The following is a 26,884-nucleotide window of genomic DNA, read 5'->3' as shown; positions in this document are numbered from 1 at the left end:
TTCAGATACAGAGTCACAAATTACCTTTGAAAAACTGCCTAGACTCTAACACTAAAAAAAGGTATGTGTGATGAGGGAAGAACAGTAATCTGCAGTCAAATAAAACAGGACCACTTCAACTTTTCCTTTGTAAAATTTATTTTTATGATATACTGTAAGCGTAAGATGTCATCAGTTCTGAAGTTTCTGGACTGGTTTTATACTGACGCTTCTTTTTAAACAGAGGCAGTACTACCCCTTGAGCTACAGAAGTAGCATTTATGCACCCGGTGAATTATTGCAGGTTGCAGGATGGGGGTGGGAGAAGGGGGTAAGTGAGCAGAGAGCAGAAGTATTTGCTTCTGAAATTTGCTTACACAAATGCAGATATTGACACTATTAGATGATACAGGTAAGTATTGGGATATCAAACAAGTCAAAAATAGGTGGCCTTGAGGATAGAATCAATAGAGAAAGATTTAACATGTGAGAAATACATGGCAGGGGGGTTAGAACTAAATGATCTTAAGGTCATTTCCAACCCGAACTATTCTGTGATTCTGTGAAATACAGAATACAGGTTAAGGTGCTAAAAAGATTGGTAACAGGCATTTACACTGACAGCCAGGAGCTCCTCAGAAAAAAAAAAAAAATCCAAAACAGAAAAAGGGAAACAATTAGTGTTTGTACCCTCAGGGATCAGCAGTGGTGGAGCTGTTGATGCATGGTGTCATATTCAATCCTAGGTTGCACCAAATAAGTTATTTCCAGTAGATTGGAAAGATTATATAGAGTGGTAGGATCTGGTCTGAAATGTTATATGTAGGTCTTACTGCTTACACTTGAAAAAGTTCTGCTTAAATTGACAAAAACGATGTAGAAGATGCTCAGAGGAATGGGTAGCTTACTTAGAGAAGTGACTTAAAGTGATTGTCCCCTTCAAGCTGTAAAGCAAAATCTGAATTTGATTTCTCCTTACAAGTACTGGAGAAAGAAGGTAAGAATGAAAACTAGTGGCTACTCAAACATAGGGACAAAACTGGAGCAAGAACGTATTAATGTAAACCACTTGTGGCTGTATTAGACCAGAAATTAGACTATGAGGTATCTAACAGACAAGATGACTGTGGTTCTGAAGAAACAGTAAGGAGTTATAGGTAAAGTTTATATAATGAAATGAAATACTGTGCAGGGATAACCATTAAAACCAGGATTGTTACATTAGGATTGTATCCAAAGGAAAGCAAAAAAGTGTACTTTTATTTGGTCCAGTTAATAGAGCTGCATTAATTCTAGAGTTAGCCTTAGTATCTCTGCACAAAACTATTATGTTTTGTCTGGCTGACAGCAGTAGCAGAGAGTTGGGTTAGATGGTGAGGAAGATGCTCTTCGGTTCTGTGCGTGTGGATGCTGCTTGACTTGGTCAGACCCTGTGAACCAAGCTTTGGTGGAGCCCCACAAGTACTGGCTGTATTGTTGAGTATTCCACAGTTTCTTTACCATAGGCAGGGCCTAGGCTAAAATCATGCTGATCTAGTAGTTGCTGGTCTATTGGATCTGTTATCGGGGATGCTGCATGTGTTCTTAATATATCTCTGTTATGGAAGCATCTCTGCTGGAAACAGAGTTGAGGTCATCAGCTTGTTGATCATCTAAGTGGTTAGAGCAGTTACGGATGGTAGCAGCAGCAGGGACATTACTGACCCAAATAGTGTTCAGACCACTGACCCCAGAGAGTCTTGAATTGCTCTGTAGAGACTGTGAGCAGTCTTTTGTAAGCAGCAACCCACTTTAAATGTTCATTCTTCTTTAATTAAGGGAATTCTTCTTGGACAGATTGGATGGATGTCTTCCCCAGTAAACAAACGGTTAATGTTGGACTGGCATAGAGCATAGCAAAATCAAGCAGCCTCTATATTCAGGCACAGCTGGCAGGTGGTGTTTTGGTTAGTTGGTTGGTTAGAGTTCCCCCCCCCCATGATAGTTTTTATTTAGTTTGCACACGTACAGGACTTTATTGAAATATGGATTTTAATATCATCCTGAACTTGCAGAACAACCAGCTTATTACCCCCACCAGAGAAGTTTGTTCATGGCATATGACCTGGCAAGCAACACTATGTAATTATTTCACAAGAAACCACATTTGCATTTTTGATGTAATTCTGTGTCCATAGCTGCAACAAAATAAATGTTTGACCTATCAAATATTTTCTGTATGCCACCTGAACTCAAAGTTACTTCAGATTATTTCCCTGGAGGGTTGGAAGGAGTTCCAAGCAAAATCTAATTACTGTTCTTCTCAAATTAAATTGGGTGAGGTGAGTAAGCTTGAAGTTGACCAGATCAATAGGGCTGTTACTTTAGACAGTCTGTAATCAAGTAGAGTGCTTTCAATACATTTTTTTCAGGCTCATTGGAGATGTAATTAAATTAGGTATTTACTGTGCTCAGTTAACAGAGTGAGCCGCTTTCTAGAAGAGTAGCTAAGAGACAACATACATATGGAGTTCGTTTCTTACGGGTCATTAGTAAATAAGGTGATCTCTTATTTCTGTAGGGTGCCTGTAGTGTAGCAGCTAATTCCATAACACAGAGGTTTATTTTACCTCTGTATAATATTGCTGTATTAAAAATCAGATCTATTTAAAGTCTGAGCCAGTCAGTGCCTTAGAAAATGCTTACCCGTAGCTGACCGTAATCCTGAATCTAGTAATGCAGATAAGATGCTGTGAAAATTCTGTACTAGATAATGGGATTATTATTACATGAGAATAAGGTTGTAATCACGTCAGCACTGTTTACAACTGTTATTTGTGGAAACAGGCTTAAATAGTAGTAGAAAAAGTAATATGGCATCCTTACACAAAGTCTCTTGTATCCACCAGGGGAATCAGATGAGCAGCACTGATACAGCATATATATTCCATCGTGACTGCAATTACTGCCCATGAAAGTTACCAGATGATTAGTCCCAAGCAGCCTGCTGGCATGGGAAGCAGTAGGTGTGAGCAGCATTCAGGCTTCCCTGAGGCTGTTCTGAAGAACTTAGGCTAGAGTGAAAAGGGAATTCCAGCTCTGAAAGTCTGTCAAGTCTGTTCTCTGCCGTATGTCAACTTGTTGTTAATCAGATGCTTCTAGTTGTGAAAATCGATCTGTATGTGCTCCAAACTCATCTGAAGTCACCAAACTGACCAGAACAAAACCAGACTTAGTATTTTAGATATCTTCAATTTAAGAGCTTCATGAAAACTAATCTGCAGAGGAGTATAGAAGTGCCATTTTTAATGTGTGATCCCTCCAGCTGCCCAGATTGTCCCCACTCTGAGAAACTTTATTTTAGTATAAGGACTCTCCCAAAATACCTTGCTCTTGCAAGAAGTTCAAACCTACCCAAACCACAGCAGCAGACAGATCATTTGTCTTTCAGGCATCCTTGAGCCCAGGCTGTTCTCCTAACAGGAAGCTGGCACAAGCTGCTCATTACCCTTGTTTGGCACCATGTGTTGGGATCAAAAGGTATTGTTCCAGATTGCTAGAGAAGGCTAATACGTTATGTTATGGGCCTTTGGCGATTACTGTGAGCTTGCAGTTTAAAGTGATCCTTGAACTGTTCTGTCTCCTTGTCTCTTGATGCACACCAGAAACCTGAGGTAGCAGCCAAAATCTATTTCCATTTTCTGCCTCCTTGCATATGTAGTGGTATCTCCCCTTAGCTGGTAACAAACTAAAGCTTTGCTTCTGCTTCCAAGCTTGTACGCAAATACCTAGTGATTAATCTGAAATCGAATGAGAAAAAGCCTGAGATACACTTACTGCCCTCACTTGTGTTTGTTTCCATTCTCTGGTATTTCAGTTGTGGTCAGAGCTAGGGAATCCACTCTTCATCTCCCATGTCATGTCCATCCATGTCTTTAGTTTTTGTTGCTTTTTATCCTTTATAGAGGTGCAGCACCCAGGTTATCTTTCTGCACAGAGGGACTTCTGTCTGAAAGGTGTCAGAAGCAGAGGAATCTTTGCTTACTAAGAGACTTGTATCACTGTAACCTCTCCTGCCAGTTAAGAAAGCCATATGTATAAAGTGTAGTAGCATACCTGTTCTCCCATAGCTTGTTGTGTCTGTGTGTTGTACCCTTTCTCTGTTCCTCAAAATAATTGTTTGAACTGCAGATTGATCTTCAGATCTGCACTCCTAGTCACAGCTAAGCTCTTACGTATTTATTGAATGTGAGAAATGCAGAGAAGATGTCTACGCTTATTCAGCTCCAGAGAATTCATTGAGGAGATGGCTCTGATAAGTACCAGGAAAGACTTTTTTACCATACTCCCCTCAACCACAACAGACAAGCTAAAAAATCAGACCTTGTTAGCTCTGGTGCTAACAGTTTAAGAGGGTCTGAAAGTTACCTGACTGAAAATAATGATGACTAGGCCTGATGGAAAGGTTAAGGGTTCTTTAGGCTGGGAAGGGCCCTTACCAGTCAGAGATGATTGAATTGACACAGGTTATTTCATTTTCCATCTTCCCTTCTGTCCTGGTTTTGGCTGGGATAGAGTTATTTTTCTTCTTAGTAGCTGGTGCATTGCTGTGTTTTGGCTTTATTCTGAAAATAATGCTGATAACACACTGATGCTCAGTAGCACTTGCCTTGTCAAGGACTTTTCAGTCTGTCATGCTCTGCGATGAGGAGGGGCACAAGAAACCAGGAGGAAGCAGAGATATGACACCTGACCTGAACTGTTCAAAGGGGTATTCCATACCACAGCATGTCATGCCCAGTATATAAACTGGGTGGAGTTACCCAGAGGGGCGGATTGCTGCTCAGGTCGGGTTGGGTATTGGTTGGTGGGTGCTGAGCACTGTATTGTGCATCACTGCTGCTTACTGTTTTTTTCTTCCCTTTTTAGTTTTATATTCCCTCCCCTTGTTACTTCCGTTATCAGTAAGAGTAGTAGTAGTGTTATATTATACTTCAGTTACCAGACTGTTCTTATCACAGCCCATGGGGTTTACATTCTTTCGATTCTCCTCCCCATCCCCAGGGAGGGGAGAAGGGGAGAGGTGAGCGAGGGGCTGCATGGTGCTAAGTTACCAGCTGGGCTTAAACCACGCCACCCTCCATAGATTTGCAATATGCATGGATAAATTAGAAAGCGGGAGAGGTCTGCTCACTTCGTGTGATTTGTTGCACTTCATCTTCCTCCACAATGTAACAAGGAAAAAAATAGAAGTGGTAAAAATGTTAACTGCTTGAAGGGTTCAAAGATGCTGCATGTTGGAACAGGCCACAGGTAGGGTAGAAAGAATCACAACCATGTCCCTTTTTGAAACTGGTTTGGGAACAAAAGCAGTTGTCCTTTGCATGTGGAAATCAGTGACAAAACAGGCAGTCTTTATCTGTGGGTTTGTTTTGTTTATTTATTTTTTTTTTCATTTAGGATGTGTTTACAAATCATGTAGTTATGAGTATGCATGTGTAAAATACAGAGAGTAAAATTATTTAGATTCATGATTGTAGAAAATAAGTATATTTTGCCAGATTATTTTCTGTAGCACACTATGCATTTCTGCAAACATGTTTGTAATGCCTGCTAATGACTTATGAAATCTTTCAGAAACACAGCATTACTGTAGTGTATTCTCTTCTACTCTTGCTGTCTTTTTATTTAGCTCTTAAGGTATTATGGCACGAAGAATTGTTTTTCCTGTTTCCTACTCCAGTTCTCACCATTCAGAGGAAAAAAATGGTAAACAATTAGTTCGGATTGCTAAACATAGAGTAGTAATTAAATAAAATTTCCGGTTATTTAAGTTTATATTAAGGATTTGAGAACATCTGTAAGTCACATGCAAACATCTGTTTGGTATACAGGCTATCTGTTGCTCTCAGGTCCAATGGTTCTGTTGCCTTGTGTCTAATGCCACTGCTTCTGCTTTTTCCAAGGTTCCAGCACTATTTTACTTCTGGAATTCTTTGGACTTCCTCCAGGTGTTTAGAAAATCTTCGCTCTTTCCTTTTTTAAATTGTGGTATTCACAGATTCTTTCCTGAATTTCTCATTTTTTCCTCTGTTTTTGTTTTTGGGTTTTTTTGTTTGTTTGTTTGTTGGGTTTTTTTTCCTGATCATATAATTAGATCTGCCAGTCAGCCAGTTTCCATTTCAGTTGAGACTTTTTGGATACTTAAGCAATTTTTATACCCTAATATGATGCAAGAGCTGAAGAAATCTGTCTTTAAATCCTTCCTTGTTATTCCTCCCCAATTCACAAATCCACACTTTCCTGTCTTTCGGTGGAGCTTTTTTTGATTTTGTTTGTTTGTCTTCACCCATCAGATTTTTCAATTTTGTCATCCATTTCCGGTAAGACCTGCCCTTTCTCTCTCTCCAGTGTTTATTGTGCCTCATGTGCATTACTGCAATTACCTTCATTCTACTAATAAATGTTACCTTCAGATTAATTTATATTGGTAATGACACTTAAAATGGGTAGCAGCATTGAGCAGGGGTGGTCAGATATTTTTAATCATACTTTTTAACTTGTCCGTTCAGAACTCATCCATTCATGGATCCAGAGGAAAAAACTGGGTCTTCTGAATTCTTTTTTTTTTCTTTCTTGGTTCTTGTTCTTTGATCTTCCTTATTTTTCCAGTAAAATAACTACTAGTGTGGAAAAGTACTTTTTGAGGAGATGGTGCATTCCTGCTCTATACACGGTGAAGGTTTTGATGACCAGAAATAGTTACCTAAGCTGCCTTTGGGCAGTCTGGTGGGTGGGCAGTCCAGTGGTGAGGCTCCAGCTTAGTGAATGTGTGAATTGTGAGATAGGTGATTTTATAGGTCACATGAACTTGTGACCTATATCCTGCTCAGAATTACCTTCCAGTACTCAGCATTGCTAAAGTTAGTGCAGCCATTTACAGCAATTAAACCAGCATGCAATTTCTCAAATGAAGGTGTGAATCAGTGAATACATCAAGAAGCATGAACAAGTAGACAGTGTATGTAAGTTGTGATTGCTACTATGATACAGTTTGAAAGCAGCAATTTGCTGCTTTCACAGTTGATACCTGTGCTGTGCTTTCCTGAGCAAAGATTTGCCTGGCTACAGTCTTAGCTGTGTTCATTTTTCTTTCTGGTACTAATGTCGTTTTACAGATCCTTAAGAATAATTGGCTTTGTAATCGTGGCCAATAGTCAGTGTGCAGTAATAAAACAAACATTAAAGGAAACCTATCTGCATTAAAGTTCTATATAATGTTATCCTTACATAACATGGTTTTAAACTTTGGATTTAACAAATGTTTAGCATTTTAAGTGACTTTAATACTCTGATTGCCTTAAATTTGGATTGTTACTTGCTTTTGGACTGAAATCTTCCAGAATTAGATTGTGGGCATGGAATAATATTTTAGCAATTTTTAAGTCAGATTTTGAGGCAGGGGTTTGATTTTTATGGAGAACACATCTCTAGTGGGTTTTCCTGTTTGTTTGCTTTTAAACAATGCCTCATTGCACTGGACCTTTGGTAAAATTTCACCAGTTCCATCTTGCAGATGGACTGTTACAACAAAATCTGCGCAGAAACTTGAGTATTAAACACTCCATATTCGGGGAAGTTTCCTCTTCAGGTGGCTTTCTCCCTCTCATCTCACACTCTTCGTTGAGATTCTGTGAGAAAAATGAGCTCTGTCACTTTACCTTGTGGCATAATTGTTTTCTCTTAGGCAGACCATTTCTTCTTTGTCTGTTCCAGGGTAAATATTGTAATCTTTAGCTCAGGTATAGTTTGGATCCTGCAGATTTTTTTTACCCTTAATCCTTAAAATCTTTTGGTGTCAACGCTACAAGTATCCAGTGGGTTTTGAGGACTGTGCAGTGTTTGCACTGTATGTTTACAGAGCAGTTCTGCAGACAGTTGGGTAATTTGCTGGAGTTTTCGTGTCTGTACATTACTCAATGTTTGGTAGTTTTACTCAACTGTAGGTTTGAAAGCACAATTAATATTTTAATTTCTTTGACCTTTATGACAAAGTCATCATCTGATATATTTATGTCAGGAGTGTTTTAAACACTGGAGCTTTCTATTAACAACAGGATCTTAATTTGATTTGTTTGGATATCGTAATCGTAGGCTGGAGCATTAGCTTCACCTTCGAGAGAGTAATTTCTGTACATGTAGTACAACTGCAGTGATGGGGTGATATAAAACAAGCTGAAACTTTGTGTAATTACTCCACAGTATTACATTTGCATGTTTCCACGTTGCAGATAGTTTAAAATAACTGACAATGAATTTTTAAAACAACGTCCATTCATCTGCTTCCCACATGAAAACTTTGCAGCCACCACAGGACAAAATACCTCAGTGCTCAAGCCAGAAGCAATTAGGCTTGGCTAAACAATGAGAAAATCTTCAAACTATTTAAAACATAAAAGTGAAAAAAACATAATGTTATGTTTTGCTGTAGGTTCGGGAGCTGCAAACACGTTTACAAAGCGTACAGGCCACAGGCCCATCCAGCCCAAGTCGCCTCACTTCTGCCAGTCGACCCATTAACCCCAGCACGGGAGAGCTGAGCACAAGCAGCAGTAGCAATGACATTCCCATAGCCAAGGTGAGCTATTGTGTGTTGCAGCAGTACTTGTGATTACTGGGGAAAAGCACAGCTTTTGCAAAGCTGCTGTACAAGTGTGTGATGAACTAGGAGACACCTGTAATCTCCAGAGTTTCTGGTATCCTAAGCAGGCCCATAAACTTCAGTTGCATAAAGGATTTAAGCGCTAATTATTGTAATTCTCTGTTACAGCACAGGTGTCAATTTTACACCTATGTTGTACTTAAGTTTATTCCAGGTTTGCAAGTGTAGCTAGTGAACAAATGCATTTTATGTAATCTTTACTGAGTTTGTAACCTGTGCAGCATTCTGACTTCCAGATTGCTGAAAGAGTGAAGTTGTCAAAGACAAGATCAGAGTCTTCATCATCTGATAGGCCTGTCTTAGGATCAGAAATCAGCAGCATAGGGGTAAGGACTAATAATTATGTACATGCATGATACCTTCTGAAAATTACTTGTATTCAATTAAAAGCATTGTTTTCTTGCTAACTGCAAATACTTTTAAAGTTATTTTGGGAAAAATATTTCAACAGAGAATATTTCACCCACTATTAAGATCTCATTTTCTCATAACTGATGGCTAGAAATCATTCTCTGAGTGACCTCAAGAGGATAATATTGGAGTCAGTTCCTCCAAAATATTATTCTTCAAGGAAAAACTGCTCAATTGCATTTCACAATTTCCAGTCAACAGAGAACCACGTTCTGCTTTGTGATGCCAGTGTCCATCCATAATGCTGTTGTTACTATGTGTTAATATTTGTTTCACTGAAGAGCTTAGTTCTTGCCTTTTGCTAAGTTTTCAAGAAAATAAATAACTTGTGTATTAGGCTTTCTAAGTACATGATGAAACAGTGGGCTTCACCCTTTGGTTAGTAGAATTTTAAATCAAAATAGCTTCTTGAAGTGGAAACTTTTAAATATTTTATTAACTTTAAAATTCATGATAAAAGCTGAATAATGAATGCCTTGAAGTTAGTGTGTGCAAGCAAATACAGCTCTCAATGCAGACTACTGTTAGAGGAATCCAGTTGTTACCTACTCACAATAATGTATTAATTGCCATGTGCAGGTGTCTAGTACTGTGGCTGAACATTTGGCACATTCCCTCCAAGACTGCTCAAACATCCAGGAAATATTTCAGACTCTTTATTCACATGGATCTGCTATCTCTGAGAGTAAAATCCGAGAGTTTGAAGTGGAGACAGAAAGATTAAATAGGTAAGGTGAAAAGTTACACAGCCTCAAATGTGTTGTCTGCTGTTAAAAAAACAAAACCAAAACCAACAAACAACAAACAGGTTTTTTATCCTTTTCTTGGTTCAGTCCCAGCTCAACTATGGCATCTGCAGTGGAATGTAGTTCAGATACAACAGAATGTAATTGATGAAGATTGAATCATATACTAAGGATTCTTTCTATTAGTATGACAGTTTGGTCACGCATTGCTGGATCAGCATGACGCCTTCACCTGTGACAATGCACTGTAGTGTCTGCTGACCAATTAGACATGGCATCTTTTTTCATAGGGCACATCACTGCAAAAAATAAAGATTCCCATAACTTATTCTCCATCATTCTGGAATTAGTTTGCTTCATTTTGTCCTGAAGAAACAGAATTATAGCATTAACTTTATCAGTGAATATACTGATGTATGGTGGTGTGGCATATATACCAGTAAATAGACTTCTGTCTGCAGAAGAAAAATTACATGTTTCTGATTGCAATTAAAATACTGCACTAAACTCTATCAAAATCCATGTTTCATGTCCTTTTTTGGCAGATAAAAACTGTGGATGAGGAATGGGAGAATCATGTCTCAGCATGTTTCCTGCCAAGGTCGCTCTTCCCCACAGCTATCTCATATTCAGTCTAATCAGTACAATCTTTTATCTGTAGCTCATGTTTTTGTAGTGCTGCAAAATTTAACCCCTTTTTTTTTCTTCTTTTTTTGATCTGCTTACTTTTTTTGTTCAATGCACAATTGTGCTTTGACAACGTATCCGTACAGGAAGTGTCAAAAAAGATACAGTATGTGAAGCTTCTGAGACTCTTCATTAGGCACTGTAGTGATAGGACAAGGGGTTACGGCTTAAAACTTTAAACAGGAGAAGTTCAGGTTAGATATAAAGAAGAAGTTCTTCACTGTGAGGATGGTGAGGAGATGGAATGGATTGCCCAAAGAAGTGGTGAATGCACCATCCCTGCATTGTTCAAGGCCAGGTTGGAAGGAGTCTTGGGTGAAATGGTTTACTGCAAGGTGTCCCTGCCCATGGCAGGGGGGTTGGAACTAGATGATCTTAAGTTCTCCAACCCAAACCATTCTATGATTCTATGATTCTAGCAGCTAGGAAAGTCAGGGCTTTATTCTGGTCACTGAATAAAAGATATACTAGCTCTTCTTGTGTTTGTTAAGAAGTCAGTGATTTTAGAATTCTGGATGGCACTTTCTTCATTAGGTGCCTGTCCAGATTTTGAAATCATTTGCCTGTCTGTTTTCAGTGTATGTCCAACTTTAGCTATTAGGCGTAGTACATTGACATATAGTGCAGTTGTTAGCAGTGAGAATAAACAGTAATACTGATATTCTGAAGCCTCATTTTCAGGTTCAGAGTTAACCTCAGTGAGAAGAATATTGCAGTTAATTTCTGATCTGAGTTTCTGTTTGACTTTTGCCAGAACTTTTGGAGATTTCATTGCCTTCTTGTGTTTTGGAAGTTACCTCTCTAATCACAACCAGAATATGACTTGAAGTGAAATGGTTGTTCAGGATGTTTCAAAGAAAGGGGGAATTTATGCAGCTGCATGATCCTTACACACACCCGCACATTGCACTAATGAATACACCATTTAAAACAAGAACCAAATGTGGCAGCAGGAAGTGAGGAATGGAGGAAGAAAAATTAAGCAAAAGGTTATTATGAAACTGGCCTATGCTGTCTTGTGGCTACAAAATAAGGGTACAAGCTTTCTGCTTCCTGCTGTTGTACAGGGTTATAATTACATTTTATGGGGAGGGGAGGAGAGGAGAAGAGGCTGTCCTAAGAGAAATTAACTATCCTGTTGGTTCTTGATAGGGAATGCAGAATTTACAGATTTTGGCAGCTTCATTAAAAACCTTGCATAGACCAGATGGTATTTGTTGTTTCAAATTATGATTGTTCTCAAGTTTTCAGGAGTGTCTGCAAGCTAGTTTTGAAGGTTACAAATTATTTCCTTTTCTGCAGCCGCATTGAGCACTTGAAATCCCAGAATGACTTGTTGACAATAACACTGGAAGAGTGCAAGAGCAATGCTGAAAGGATGAGCATGCTTGTTGGGAAGTACGAGTCCAATGCCACAGCCCTCAGGCTTGCATTGCAGTACAGGTGTGTACCTACGCAGAGGGTGTTTCAGAGAGAAAAAGAGGGAGTGATGATATTTGATAGAAGTCTTTGAGAGTGAAATGGTTGGTGTGCCATGATAACACTGTTTATGTTTGTTTCCTATTTGATAAAATGCCCCCTTGAGGGGGCATGAAAAACTACCAAACTGAAATGACTGGTACAAGTGTGTTTCAGCCCTGGTTTACCAGCAGTAGTCAACTCAATCTAACAGACATGTACAGATTTATCTTTTTATTTTTAAATACTGAATTAGCATTTGAATTAGGGGTTGTGTGTAGGTTAAAACTGTTTCTGCCGCATCCAGTCGTAAGATACTTATTTTCTGTATTATGCTGACACCTTTCACTAGAGAGTAGATCAAGGAGTATTATTGTACTCCTCATAATTCAGAGTGACTTTATATTAATTACATCATGGATGAATTGGTTGGTATTTGGTTATGTGTATCTAAATTTGCTCTAAACTGTTTGTAAAAGGTGGTGTCATTTAACTCCTCTAACTGCAACTAATTTTAAGCAGGCAGTTCTGGTCTTAAGACAAATTTTGGGCCTTTTAAAGAATGTACTCTGTTACTATCAGCCTTGAGCAAATTACAAGGAAATGTAAATTGCAAATAGACATATTAATGTATATATTTTCAAAACTATTGGAATGCAGCAGGAATGAGTGACTCACAACTGTATTGAGAAGCTGTTGTGTTGTAAGGAAGAAAAGCTTACAGCTAGGACAGAGCAAGAAGTATTTTCTTGTCTTCTTAGCATACTTTGCATAGTATATTAGCAGAGTTTAAAATACTCTATTTTGTATAGTAAGAAGGCCTGAACAAAGTTTCTCAAAGGGATTGTGTCAACTACCGTTCGTATTGCTGACTGTTCAAAGCATACTTCTGGAGCTTACTTCACATCAGGTCATTCTCTTCCATTTTCAACTTGTTATATTACTGGAGACCAATCTGGGACCATCAGAAGGAAAGACAGAATGTTGGATGTTTGTGATAGAAGCTGTGCATGTTATGTCATTTAATATTCCTGCTCCTAGACATAGGGAATCATGCAGCTACTTCTGTTGCAGGTATTCTTCCCCTCTAAATAGTACATACATTTTTTGAGATTTCTGTGGTTTATTTTCTCTTTCAGTGAACAGTGCATAGAAGCATATGAGCTGCTGTTGGCACTGGCAGAAAGTGAGCAGAGTCTCATTCTTGGGCAGTTCAGAGCTGCAGGTGTTGGCTCTGTTGGTAAGATGTTAATGAATCACTTTTCTTTTTCATGTCAGTTACCATTTGACTTAGTTATAACAGTGAATCAGCTCATGACCCATCACTTAACAATGCTTTGCAGTCTTTTCTTTATTTTAAATAACTAAATAATTTAACACACCAAAAAAAAATAGGGGAAAAGGAGACTGGAATTGAGTCATAAATTTCGCCAGCAGTGTAAATTCACCTACCTATGTTATCACAAAGGGATATCTATTCTGGCAAAGGTTATTCACCTACAGGCATGCAGCTGAAGAGAGTGGAATTATTAAACAATACTCATGAGCATGTGTATCTTAGGGCCATACAGCTGTGTTAACTGCAAGGACACATACTGTTTGAACCAGAAACATTTACCTCCTAGAAGCTGCATATAGTCTATGAAAAACTGGGATAAGACAATATAAAGGCAGCACTGAGTAGTGTCCAAAAAAATGGCTCTAGTTTTTCAGTCCACATTTTGCTTTTTCTCTGAAATTTTAAAACACTCTATCTAATGTTTTACTGTGTTTTCAGGGGTGTTAGCCTGTAAATTCTGGATTTCTTCTTACTTTGTGGGTAGTTAATCTTGCGGATAGGTGGTGGTGGTTTTTTTGTATACTGCTTACAAAGTAACGGAATGAGCCACTATTGCAGGTACAGCTGCTGGCTATGGTTTTCAAATAGAAAGCAGTGTTTACACAATGAATGTTAATCTGGGTTTTATAGCCCCATTCCTTTTACCAGTAGGGGAAGGTAGCAATCGTAATCTTCAAGTAGAAAGAGGGGAAGAACTTCTGAGAGAGAAGAATAGCTCTTCATGCTATGCTGAGGTGTAGTAATTGCCTGGCTGAGACAGTTATTACAGCACTAGCTTCTCAGAAATCAGTGAAGTGTAAACAGAAAGCTCTTAGAGACAGAGTGACCGTCTGGCTTGATGTGGTCAGTCTCTTGTTTCAGATGCCTAGATGCACTCAGCCCACAGTTGCTGTACTGCTGACCATGTCCCTTATTTTGCATCTCTGCCAGTGTTAGAAGCAGGTCCTTGTGTACATGTCTTGGCCTGTTCAGTGTGTGTTCCATGCAGTAAACATTAGAGTGGATGTCTGACATTTTCATCCACCTTTTTTGCAGACTCTGGTCTTTCCATTCCAGAGTGTACTAGGGAGCGTTCCCCGCTGGCAGAGATAAGTGGCCAGCGAAAGTGAATTTGGTCTTAGATTTTCTATTCACACAAGTGACAGAAAGAAATCTTAGGAGAGAGAAGTACTTCACGTTTGACTATTGTTTCATGTCACATGCATTTTATGAAAAAATGTGTCATTTAGTTTTTATCAGATGTCTGTCTACAGCTCCTAGTTATGGTATTAAGAGTTACAGCCCTGTAGTGGAAATAGTGACCATTTACCATTACATGATGCAACTTGCAGGAAGTTGTTTGGTTTATATGCCTTTACTTCACCATTAAATTTGGTTAAAATGCCGAGATAGCAGATTTTCTTGTTTGAAGATCAGCCAAGTTTTATCAACATCTGTGAGCGGAAAATTCATGGGAGTTGCTTCTGCATCACTTAGAGCTAAGCACATGCAGCTGCTCTTAACAGAAAATTCTCCCTTCATTTTTTTCATGTTATTTTCTAGTGCATCGCACTTCAATTAGCAAGTATGAAGTTTGAGTAATTGGTCTTTGACTCGAAGGAGGATAAAATTAAAATGTGACATAGAGCAGACCAGGGGTGGGAGAGTTTATTAATACTTTCTGACATATTTGCATTGAATTTGGTAAACTATGAATAAACTGTAGATTTGTTCAGAATTTCTGTGTAGCCACTAAGGTGTCTTAATGACTCTGCTGGAGTTAAGATTGTAAGTAAGTATGGTGACAGTGGTGGTTTATGTCCTGCCTCTGCTAAAGAGATGGCTTACCAGCTGCACAATGCTGTATAAACACTAGAAATTATTAGCAAATTAAGAAACACCAGTTCTAGTTTTCTCTGAGTTTAGGATTCATGATGGTAAACTCTGAAAGGCTGCTTCTAAGATGTAATGCAATTCCTCAGCTGGAAAGGCAACCTATAAGAAGGTGTTCTGGCAAACCATTAGGCTTGAGTTGAAGGTGGTTGAGAAAAAGCACTGGAAATGACTGCGCTGTCAAACAGCACTGGACTGATTGGAGTAAAAGTTGTAATTTAGGCTAAATGTTTTTACAGTGAATTATTTTGACAATCCTAACCTAATCCTAATGCACACCCTTGCAAACAGACAAACTAGCTAAGATAAAACATTACTTATGACATGTACCCAGAGCAGCAAGTGTCTGGAGCTTGTGGCTGGGAGGGAGATGCATTATTCAGGCATCAGTTACCACTGACGCTCACACAGAAGTAAAGTTGTTTTTACATCACAGATTGGTAATTTATTGTCATCTTCTTGGTATAAACTGAGAGCATGCAGAAGCATCTCTTCTCTTGCCTTAATTTCTATCACCCTCCTGAAAGTTCTGAAACAGATTGTTTGCTTGAAAACCAGGGGACCAGGCAGGTGATGAAAACATCACTCAAATGCTTAAGAGAGCTCATGACTGCCGGAAGACAGCTGAGAACGCAGCAAAAGCCTTGCTGATGAAACTAGATGGGAGCTGCGGGGGAGCCTATGCAATCACCAGCTGTAGCATACAGCCCTGGGAGAGCCTGTCATCCAACAGCCACACAAGGTAACTGCAACTCATCTGCTCTCCTGATCCTCAAGTTTTCTGAACTACCTCCTTCTCCTCAGTCCACTGGCTTGTTTTGATTTGTAAGTCACCATATGTCAGTGGTCTGATTGGCTTTAGACTTCGAGCAACTCCAGCCAAGAAGAGTCCTGTGTAAATCTGTTGCAAAGGAGTGATTCTGAATTTTCATCTTCCTCATAAAGGGCAAATCCATTATATTTGTTCCACTTCAGTGACTTTCTTGCAATTTTATTCAGTTCAAGTTATGTACTTCATATCTGTTACATGCATACAGCACAGACATGCTGAGAACCACACATCAGAAATATGCTTTCATGAGCATTTTGGAGTACTCAAGAATTTTTTATAAATGTTGCAAATCCAGTCATTGTGTTTTAAACTATTTGCTCTCCCTTCTCATTCTGCTTTGCTCCTGTTCCAAGCTGCCCATTCTGTTCTTCCACATGTGGAGTGGCAAATGAACTTCATCACAGACAGAGTGGATTCTTCCAGGAAAGGATAGATATTACAGTTTTTCTGAAGACCTGTAAAATAATGAAACTTAAATGAGCTACTGTTGCAGAAGAGTTCCAGTTCAAATGCATCTGCTAGCAGCTTCATTTTGAGTCGTTGCCTGCCTGCGGTATAATTGTGCTCTGTGCAGTGAATATGTGCGCTTGTGCTTGTGTATGGATATTATTTTGGCAAGCATCCTGGATAAAAATAGATGATAATTTTTCTTTTTAAAAGATATTTTGGTTCCACAGATTCACTCTAAAATTGAATTTTAATTCAGTTTCTGAGCCCGTTCCTTATTCAAATGCTGTCATTTTTCACACTTTAGAAGTTTATTTTAATACCATATAATTTCTTCTTGCTGATGCCTTCTCTGAACGGTGCTATCTCCTGACATATGACTAGCATGGAAAAGCTGAAAAGTGAGCAAAAAGATAACATGAGGCAACAGGGTCCAAATGTGAGGTAAATTTTTAGGTTTTATTCTAAGAATTTTGTGATGCGTTTTCAGTGCAAGAAAGCTATATTTTTACATAGAAATTAACGTGGCAGCATCTGCACATAGTAACATGTTGGTCATTCAAAAGTACAAAGCTGTTTCAAATTCTTGACTTGCCTCACCTCGGTTTGCATTCTCTTACGCCATTATCTACACCTGCATGTGAACAGGTTGCGACCACAAAAACCAATACTTCTACCTAGGCTGAGCTACTTTTCCATGCTGTTATTTGAAAGGGTACTTTTCTTTTTTTATAACTACACCTTGGTAATTTTCTTCTTTGTGAGATATCTAGTATGTAGTTAAAGCATCTTTTTTTATGGAAGTTTAGCTAGTTTCCAGTATTGATGGGGGAAAATGGAGGGAGGAAATGATTCCCCTTTTATTGTCTGTTCTCTTAGCCTTTCAATGAAAGTCTTTATAAGAATATAGTCTTTACAGTCCTTGCACTGTTGAACACACTTTTGGTTTTTAGAGGGGAAGGGTAAGGAATGGATGTGTATGTGTTTGAGGAAGAAAATCATCCCTCGTGCTCATTGTTTACCTTGAACATTTTGTGTTCAGCTGGCACTATGTGTACATGTGCACATAACATGTTGACTGAGTATATAAAGTTTCAATAGAATATGATTAAAATAGCATAGCATTTTAAATTTCATCAGTGTACACTGTGTCATGAAATGTAAAAATGCAAATGTAAATTCTTCTGTGTGCAAGATTTTAGATAAAAGTCATTATCATTGTAGGATTTTTATTTTTTTTTTCTGATGGAGAGCAAGATACTATAGTGAATAAGGTAACTACTGTTACCTGCTTTGATAGATACAGAACATGAGAGAGAAAAGTACTCAGTCACCCAAAGGGCACACAGCAAGTCAGGAACTTGTCATATGGGCAACTCGATCTGATCATCATTTAGATATTGTCATCCCTCTCCATTTCACCCACAACCAGTATAATTTGTCTAAACATACATGTCAGTAAAAATATTATTTTAATTTTAGCTTCTCCATGACTCTTCTGTTCTGTTGTGTTAAGTGATAACGTGGTGTTTTCAGATTTCTCCTTCCTGTGGACCCTGTCTCACAACAGAGGCATACCCTCTTCAGTTTAGAGACACATGAGACTGTTGACAACCCATAGATAGAAAATCTATGTTGGTTTAAAAGGCACACACTTTATTTATATCAGTAAATGTTATATCTTGGGTTTAAAAAATTGATGATTTTGCCTATAATTCCGCTCTCCCTATCATTCTGGATCCCTTTTTTTTCTCTCCAGGGCCCTACTCCTGTTTTTTGTCATTACCCTGCCTATGTTGTCAGCTCTCTCTCACCCCATTCCTGTGTGGTCCGTTGCCACTTGGCTTCCTGCTGCTCTGACACACATCCCCTTGCTGCAGACCTATAGCTCTCTTTGATTCTTTGATGTTGACAATTTCCATTTCCATTCATATTGCATTGCAATAGCAATCCAAGCAGAAACAGGAGACTGCAGATTTCTAGCTATTTAATGGTTGGACTTGATGATCTTAAAAGTTTTTTCCAATATAGTTGATTCTATGATTCTGTGATTCTATTCCTGCGGGCTTAATGTCTATAAAACTGGTGAGTAGAGCAAGCCTGCATCACTAGTGAGCGCTGTGTGAACCTCCATTTGGGGACCACTACATTGAAACTAAAACGTTTTTACATTACATGGTTCAAACATACTCCATACCTGCAAGACTGATCTTTTGCCATGGCTGCTCCAGTGTTGCATGCTTTTAGTTGCCTGTTTTTCCCTTTGAAACTAACTGAGCAAAGAGGTGGTGGCATGATGAAAACTCTTCTTGGCTGAGACTTGTGACAAGTGAGTAATTCTACTCGCTGTTCAGAATCCTGTAGAATTGGAACTTACAATGCAATTGTTGACCCATTTTTAGCTTTGGCATTTCAGATGAGATTCTGGCTGTCAAATTGCTGAATGTGTTACTGAAAATAAATACTTAGTGAGCTGCTAGTTACAAGTGGTTAGGAAAGGAAAAGGGAGCAACTCAAATGTAAATGAATGAAATGCAACGAAAGAGCATCACAGATGCTCTGCTGAAGTGGATAAAAATAATAGCAAGCATCTCAGATTATTTAGTTGGCAGCACCACAATGTTACCAATTCATTTTTGGAAAATAGAGTAGGTCTACAGTGTAGTTGGGAGTCATAATTATTTTAATGGACAGAAGCTAACAAACACTGCCAACAAGGTTTGACTGTACCTTAAAAAGAAGGAAACAGAAAGACTCTGGTGTTAGTACCAGTCGAAAACAGTGGATTTTATTCCCTGCAGTGCTAGTAAGCCCAACTTTACATCTAGATTCATGTGGGAAAAGATCTGGTCTCTTACATGCTAAAGGAAATTCTTTTCAATATCACACAGTGTCACAGAATATCAGAACTCAGCCAAATGTAGGACTGTATCTCTCATCAGAATTACTTCAGATTTCAGATAAGTAGCTGACAGACAAGATTATCTTGGCTGAAGTGTGCCAATAAGTTATTTTAAGATACCTGTTGTGATATTTCTGTTACTTAGGACTTCATTGCTGGACCTAATTATTCTCAGAAGGAAGCAGAGTAGTTTCACCAAAGGTTCTAACTTTAGCCAAATATACTGTTGTTTGTCTTTTGGCTGGTTGGCATATTTTTCAGTTTCTCAGGAAGTTACTATCTTTTGGCTTTGTGCTCTTTCATATGTCAAGCCACAGCATTCACCTAGAAGATGGTGGCCTGTATATACTCTGTATCAAACACATTCTTTGCAGTGTATGGTTGCATGCAGACAGTCAAGCAAGTTTTGTGGATTTTGTTCTGACAGCATTAATAGTTCTGTCAACTTTTGTAGTCTGCACAATTGCTGAACTGCAGATTTATTTATTGGTTTGATTTTTAACAGATGAACTGAAGCTTATAGAATTTTATGGACAAAATTTTGTAATGTACTGAAGTTACTCACACATAGGCACTGTTCGAAGCCTCACTTTATCCATCTGCTGAGTTTCATATACACACATGTGCATGTGAACACACACACACATGCCAGCAAATAAAACTGCACATTATGCTATATTGATTTACATATTTTCCACAGGCTGTATATGCAAATTGACATCATGCAGGCATGGCATCATTATAAAAGACTGGAGGGATGAAGCAAGTGGGAAGAACATTTCTCTTACTTGTTATGAACACAATACCAACGAGAATGAGCAGATTGTTGTTGTGTTCCCTCCAGATGTGATGAAATGGTGATCCTTTCTCTGTCCTTACTTACATGCTTCAGACATGAGAAACTGCACATCTTTTGCCAGAGTTTCATGTAGTTTTTGGATGGATGCATTATGCTATATATGCATTCTGTCAGTCTGGTTTCCTTTGTCCTGAGTGCTGTTAAGAAGAGAGAACAATATCTGAAACTCAAGTTCATATGCTCACCAGCTGTGGGCCTTAAATAGCGCAGCAACGGACTAGCATTATGGAGAAGTGTATGGTGGGGCTTTTGGTGGATGGCAGAGCTGTTCTGTGGGAGTTCAGTGTGTTTCCATCCCTCATCACTCAGTCTTATTTTTACAACAGTCCAAAGTGGGCTTTGTACCCCAGCTTTCTGCATCCCATACTGCTTCCAATCTTCTGGGTGAAATCTTGATGCTAAATGAGATGAGCTCTTTTGTGCCCCAAGATTTGAAGCCTGTGTAGGTTTTAAAAGTTGTTCTTCCTCCAACAGCAGCTGTTTTGTATTTAATTCAGAAAAACTGTGCAATTGCTTTGGGTGCTGAGGAAACTTGCAACGTGACTGTGGTACAGAATTAAGTATTTCTCATATTGTTATCCGTACGATTTTTATCTCACTGTGTACTTCAGAAAGACAGCTTTAGACTCAGTAGATCTTGCTTTACTATTTCAAGATTCTCTAATGAAAAGCCAAGTATGCCAACCCAAACCATTCTGTGAACACAAATTTGTTTCAGTCTGGAAGGGGTTTTACGTAGTGTAGGTACTGGGTGTTTTTAGCTTCACTGCAGACAGTAATGGCAGAAGACAAAAGCAAAGACAGTTTACACTTGTGGTAAATATGGCACCTATTACCCCTAAGAAGAGGAAGGAAAAAATGGGAAATTGATAGATAAAACTGTGGTAAAGAACTGTAATGCGGTATTTCATGAGGGAAGGATTTTGAAAAGTGTTTGTAGACCTGCCAATTCTCCATCTCCTCCAAGGCTGTGCTTGGAATTTGTGGGAAGATTGGCAATTAGAGGCACTTAAAAATCAATTCAGCTTTAGCTGCAGTAGAACCAAAAGAAAAGAGAAAAATCAAGCCTGTCTTGATAGGTTTCCCCTTTTTCACATGCATAATATATTTTAGCATTCATCCTGATTCCTACAACATGTAGCAGGTAGGGCTTTTTAATTCTTACAAAAACGTTGGACAGCAGTGCAATTTGACATAGAAAATGATTTATTCCCCTGCTGATAACTGAGATCATCTAGAATTCCAGACAAGCAGTTAATGGATGACTTACCCCTCACCCGAGAGCTGATTACAGGACCTCAGGAGACAGCAGGCAGCTTTGAGTGAGGTTATAGAAACAACATGGTATTTTATTTTTTTTTAGTGTTATTGCAATTGTATTCAGCCCTGGAATGCTATGACGGTATCAGTCTTGGCCCCCTGCAGCACTGGCATGTGTGTAAGTGGCTAGGCAGCATTGAGCCACCCTTTCTCTAAGGCATTACTTCTCGCTTCGTGTGATCTCTGTGTAATTTGTGGGACAGACTAGTGGGCAGTCATTTGTTTGTAGGTAGAAGAAGTTCTGCAAAATCTGATTATGACTTCTTATTAAAAATTTTACTAACTTAGGAGTTATAAGCCCTCCAGCCCTGAAAGAATGTCCGTGAACTGAAGAATGCATCTTGACATGAATTTAAAGAATGTCAGTGTACTCCTGGCAATTACCAGTGTAATTCTGCTCTGGTTGATTCCTGCAAGTGTCTGTTAAAAATGCCTAAGCTGATAATGTATATTGCTATCAGCAAAAATCAATGAAGTCCGGCCTGCTTCTTTCTTTTTTAGCAGATGCTTCTTCCCAAAGAAGATGAAGACTTAGTGTCTGAGCAGCAGAGAAGTTTGCTGTGCTAGGGTACTGCTAAGAAATCTTCAGTAGCTATTTATTTTCAGTTTTTTAATTAAAAACCTAGTTTCAGAAGACATGATTCCAGGAAAAGTACTTCAGTTATGTGTCACTAAATACTCAGCTTTGAAGGGGAATTGTCACATGATTAAATTTTCTCATGCAGCTTAAAGAATTAATTTATTTTCTGAATTTGTCATACCCTTCTGCATCTTCTGAGCATTGCAAAATCCAGTTTGTGGTGTGTGTGTCCTTTCTCTGAACTTTTAAGTAAGACTCAGATGTGTTGATGAACTACTTGGGATGGGGGGTAGGGCTGAAGTTGGTAAAAAAATACAGATTTTGTTCTGAACTCTCTTAAAATACTATTCTTTCTCTTTCCAGTACTACCAGCTCAACTGCAAGCAGTTGCGATATGGAATTTACAAAGGAGGATGAGCAACGACTGAAGGATTACATACAGCAGCTGAAAAATGACAGAGCAGCAGTGAAACTGACAATGCTAGAGCTGGAAAGCATCCACATTGATCCCCTTAGTTATGATGTTAAACCTCGAGGAGACAGCCAGAGGCTAGACCTGGAAAATGCAGTCTTGATGCAGGAACTTATGGCAATGAAGGTATTTTACTTATATCCAGCTGGCTCACTGCACTTCTGACAATGCCCCTACAAAACCACTACAAAACACTTTCAGTCACACATGTGGATGCTTTGATAGTGATCACTGGATAATAAAGGGTAGCTTCAGTAAAGCAAATAATCAGGGCTGAACACCCAGTAGTCAGAAAGTGAGAAGCAGTGCACTAATACTGACAAAGTACGTGTGTTTTGAATTAGGTGAGGACTTCATCCATGGCTCTGAACTTGGAATGGTCTGCTTGACAAATGGTGCTCTCCCTGAGAGATGTGGCAGCTGAGTTGCTTGAGGGTAACCAAAAGCATGATACAGAACTTCGCAAGAGACAGTTCCTTACAAGCTTGCAGATGTGCATCTTGAATATTTGTGAACTGAAGCAGAACAAATTTACCTCCTTTTAATGTTGTCATGGGAGGGCAGTCTGTCAGAAGCTATCATCCCTAATGCTCTCTAGTGGTCAGTCACAAGTCCAGAGCTAGGCACTGTGTTGCAATCTGTAGCTTAGTTCAGAGCCTGAGCAGAATATGGTGTGTAGTGATTCACGGTAACACAGGTTTTTGGAGAAAACACTGGTCCTTCAGGCCTGGTTTATACATAGAATTCTAAAGAGGTTATCAAGAAGAACTGACCTTTGTTGACCAGGTATAGAGCTCATGTCATTTTAAATTTGGCTTCTGTATTGAGTGAGGTGAACTAAAACACGGGAGCATATCGAAGGCAAGCAAGCCTCATACAAGCACATGACTGCATTTAGAAATTGTCTGCGTTTTGTTCAGTTTAAATGAGTTTAATTTCTGCATATTGACAGCTCCTGTTTTAGTCAGCTAATGGCAGATACATGTTAGGCGATGGTATCACGTGTAACAGCAAATCCCAATAGTTTTATAAGCTCCTAAAGCTATAGATTTTCATTCTGATGTGCTGCTGCTGGCTAAGTCTAGAAATGATTATTTTGTTCCTAGTGGTACTATTTTTTCCATGATGACAAATACAATTTTGCAATAATGTATTCAATACTTGCAGTTCAAAGAAAAAAGATTGCCTGCTACCAGTCAGAAAATTTAAAGTTGTTTTAGTTGTTAGAATATATTTTGGCCAACAGCAATATATTCCCCAGAGTTGACACATTCAAGCTGTACTGGAAAATATTTATAGATAATTATATGTATATTTCAGATATCACGCATCTCCTCTTTTGCATCCAGATCTTCTGTGAAATCTCTTATACACCATTCTATCTTTAAATTGATAGGTAAAGGCAAACTGCAGAACTGTCCTTTGCGATTAGTGCTCTGGCATTCCCTGACCTGGCAGGGACACCAACAATTGCATATCATAATTTCTGCTACAGTTTTGAGTTCTGGTAATCCTTTTGTTCACTAAATGATCCTGTAACTTGTTTTTTACACTCATAACTTTTGACTTGACCTAGCACATTGGGTTTTCACTGTAGGAACTGTCCCTAGAAGAAATCTTTCTTCTTGACTGGTTTGTGCACAATGCTATTCCATGCATTTTACACAGGTGGCTGAAGTCACCTTAAGTCCTTTCTGGTTCAGAAAAACTGGTAGTGTTGTTATTTGTTATAATGTGTTGAACTTTTCTGGAATTCACAACTTCAGGAAGTTCCTGCATTTCTAAAAGGGACATAGTGAAAACTCAGGTTTGTCAAAACTTGCGATAGTTTTGTTGGTAAGTGCTCTCCTGCTATAGAAATAGGAAATTCGTACCCTTTTCTATGCATAAAGTATTAGAAAAGGCACAGCAACACTCTGCTTGCTTCGGTCCCAAGAGGATGTGCTACCTATTAGCATTTATGGTTGTTGCTTAGGTCTGCATTACACCTTGCTCATGTTCAACAAGCTATAACATAGCTGAACCTAAGGGCAGAACTCATGGATGTCTTTGCTTTCTGAGTGTCTTGGCTTTTCATCAACCAGCAAGGATGGTACAGCTTGATCAAGCTACTCAAGGATTTTCTGCATTGCTGGGTCTTACACCTGCTGCTGTCTTCCTGAAACTTGTATTTGTATTGGAATCTCTGCTGCATCTTTTAGCATGTTTCATTTAATGACTCCTAGTAAAAACTGATGTCCAGATCAGTTGTTTTGCTTCTTGTATCTATGTGTTATGCTGATAATATTCTGAAAATGCCTTTATACCATTAATTTTTCATTACTGATGAAAATTATACATAAAAAGATGATTTGAGGATCGTTCTTTGTTGCCCTGTTTATTTATTTTTATTTATTTTATTTATTTTTTTATCCAGAGTGTAAGACGTAGTGTTTCTCCAGTACTACTACAGAATGCAAATCTTTGCTTCAAGCAGTAATTAATTATGTTTCCAAATACATTCTGGTCTGTGGTTTGTCATCACTTATTGGTCTTGCTTTGAGATCAGTTGTTCTCATGCCTCAGTTAGGAAGGAGATTAGTTCTGATGGGTGTAAAAAACATTTCATTTTCAGCCTTCCTGCATTTCAAAGTATGTAATGTAGATAAGTCTTAGCTTTCTACACTGATAGTTCTTCCTCTTCTGTGTACAGGTTGTGATAATATTGCTCATAATGTGCTTTGAGACTACAGACTTCTTGCAGAAAATGTAAAAGAATCCTCTTGTCCACCTTTGTTACAACATTTCATGCTCTTATAGATGTATGTAGTAAAATATAGTTAACTAGAGCATGGCATTTATCTGCTCTGATACTTGTTTTACTTCTGAAGGCTGGTATGTTCCACCTGGTGTACTGTGATCCTTTGAGAATCCCCTTTTCATGACTTCTAGAATTTTTTGCCACATAGGAGTCAATGCTGGTTTATTCTGACATGACCACATCCAATACCAATTTGAATTTTGAGAATTATGTGGTGTTATTGATTATATTGAGTCAGGGATGCTGTATAATTGTCATCAAGTTTTCACCCAAATTCAGAATTACAGTATGACTGCAAATACAAAATATTCCTCCATATTCAGTTAATTAATCCTGACTGGTAGATTTAGTGCTTGAAGCTTGTGAATTTGAACAGGTTGTGTAAGTCTTCTGCAAAAAACTGGAAGAGTGACTACTTGCAACCTCCTTTGGGGTTTCATTTTGTAAATCCTACTTCAGGTCCACACTCTGAAGAAACATATATGTTAAACTGCAAATATTTCACCAGCACCCAGTAATTGGGGGGGGGGGGGGGGATATGGGATTAAAAAATAAAGGAATAGTAAATATACAAAGCTGATGTTGTCACTGAAATGAAATTTAGACACTATCTTTAGAAAATGTGTTTTCATGGAAGAAGATACTGCATGTGTAAGGAATAATTAACTCTCAAAGTTAATCTGAGCTACTTAAATTTTCCCATGTGAAATGTGACTTTTGCCACCCCTCCTCACAGATTGGATGTATCTGTACCAGAATTCTCAGCTTTTAACTTTAGCCTTTCTATCCCTTGCTGCTCTTTCCCTTTCCACTCTTTAAGACAGCGGTTGAGGATTCTTCCACTTCTGCCCTGCTTTGTCTTTCCTTCTCTGTTTCAAAGTCCCATTGCCTTGGTACAAGGAAACTAACTCGTGTGGAGTGCTTTTGGAGTCCATACTATGTCTTCTGGGACACGGTGCAAATTTGTGAATTCATATATGATGTCAAAAACTTACTGACTTCATAAACAAATGAGTTAAGCATTGATCCTCAAATTTGTTTTCAGCTAGGATATGTAGTACAAACAAACCTAAAAAAAAGACCTAAAAAAAGCTAGGAGGATTAGCCAGGTTAATAAATGGTTAAAAGGGTGGTGTCATAGTCAGGGGTTTGGGTGTCTTGAACATGGGACCCAACTTTGTAGGCCAGGTCTAGTGGGGACTAGTGAAGCTGGTCTCAGCAGCTTTGGTAGGAGGCTTGCCAGACTGGTCAAGAAAGCTTTAAACTAGATGTGTTGGGGGAGGGGGGCATCATTCCATCCCAACACACCCAGTCAGTTGCCAGCGCCTATAATAAATGCTCGGACCAATGCAGAGATATTCCAGCTGCTCCAGCCAATGAGCCGGCTTCATTTGGAGCTTGGCTCAAATGCCTCTATACAAATGCCCATAGCATGGGGAACAAACAAAAGGAATTAGAGATGTGTGCACGTCTGCAGGG

The 26,884-nt window shown here is 38.7% G+C and overlaps 1 protein-coding gene across 4 annotated transcripts in view; it reads left to right on the top strand.

The window, feature by feature from the left end:
• MCC (MCC regulator of WNT signaling pathway) overlaps positions 1–22,785 on the top strand; it is a 185,770-nt gene extending 162,985 nt beyond the window's left edge. For all 4 annotated transcript variants that reach the window (XM_061369136.1, XM_061369137.1, XM_061369141.1 and 1 more), the window contains 7 exons: positions 8,450–8,596; positions 8,917–9,006; positions 9,671–9,819; positions 11,827–11,967; positions 13,122–13,222; positions 15,752–15,935; positions 22,497–22,785. In XM_061369136.1, coding sequence (XP_061225120.1) covers positions 8,450–8,596; positions 8,917–9,006; positions 9,671–9,819; positions 11,827–11,967; positions 13,122–13,222; positions 15,752–15,935; positions 22,497–22,770 — 1,086 coding nt within the window. In that variant the 3' untranslated portion in view covers positions 22,771–22,785. The remainder of the gene's footprint in view (positions 1–8,449; positions 8,597–8,916; positions 9,007–9,670; positions 9,820–11,826; positions 11,968–13,121; positions 13,223–15,751; positions 15,936–22,496) is intronic.
• The last annotated feature ends 4,099 nt before the right edge of the window (positions 22,786–26,884 follow it).

This window comes from Neopsephotus bourkii, unplaced genomic scaffold (assembly GCF_033783945.1).
Source record: "Neopsephotus bourkii isolate Nb327-2 ecotype Australia unplaced genomic scaffold, CSIRO-AGI_Nbou_v1 NB_1476, whole genome shotgun sequence".
In the NCBI taxonomy this organism is placed as follows: Eukaryota; Metazoa; Chordata; class Aves; order Psittaciformes; family Psittacidae; genus Neopsephotus; species Neopsephotus bourkii.
This window is presented reverse-complemented; position numbering and strand designations above follow the sequence as displayed.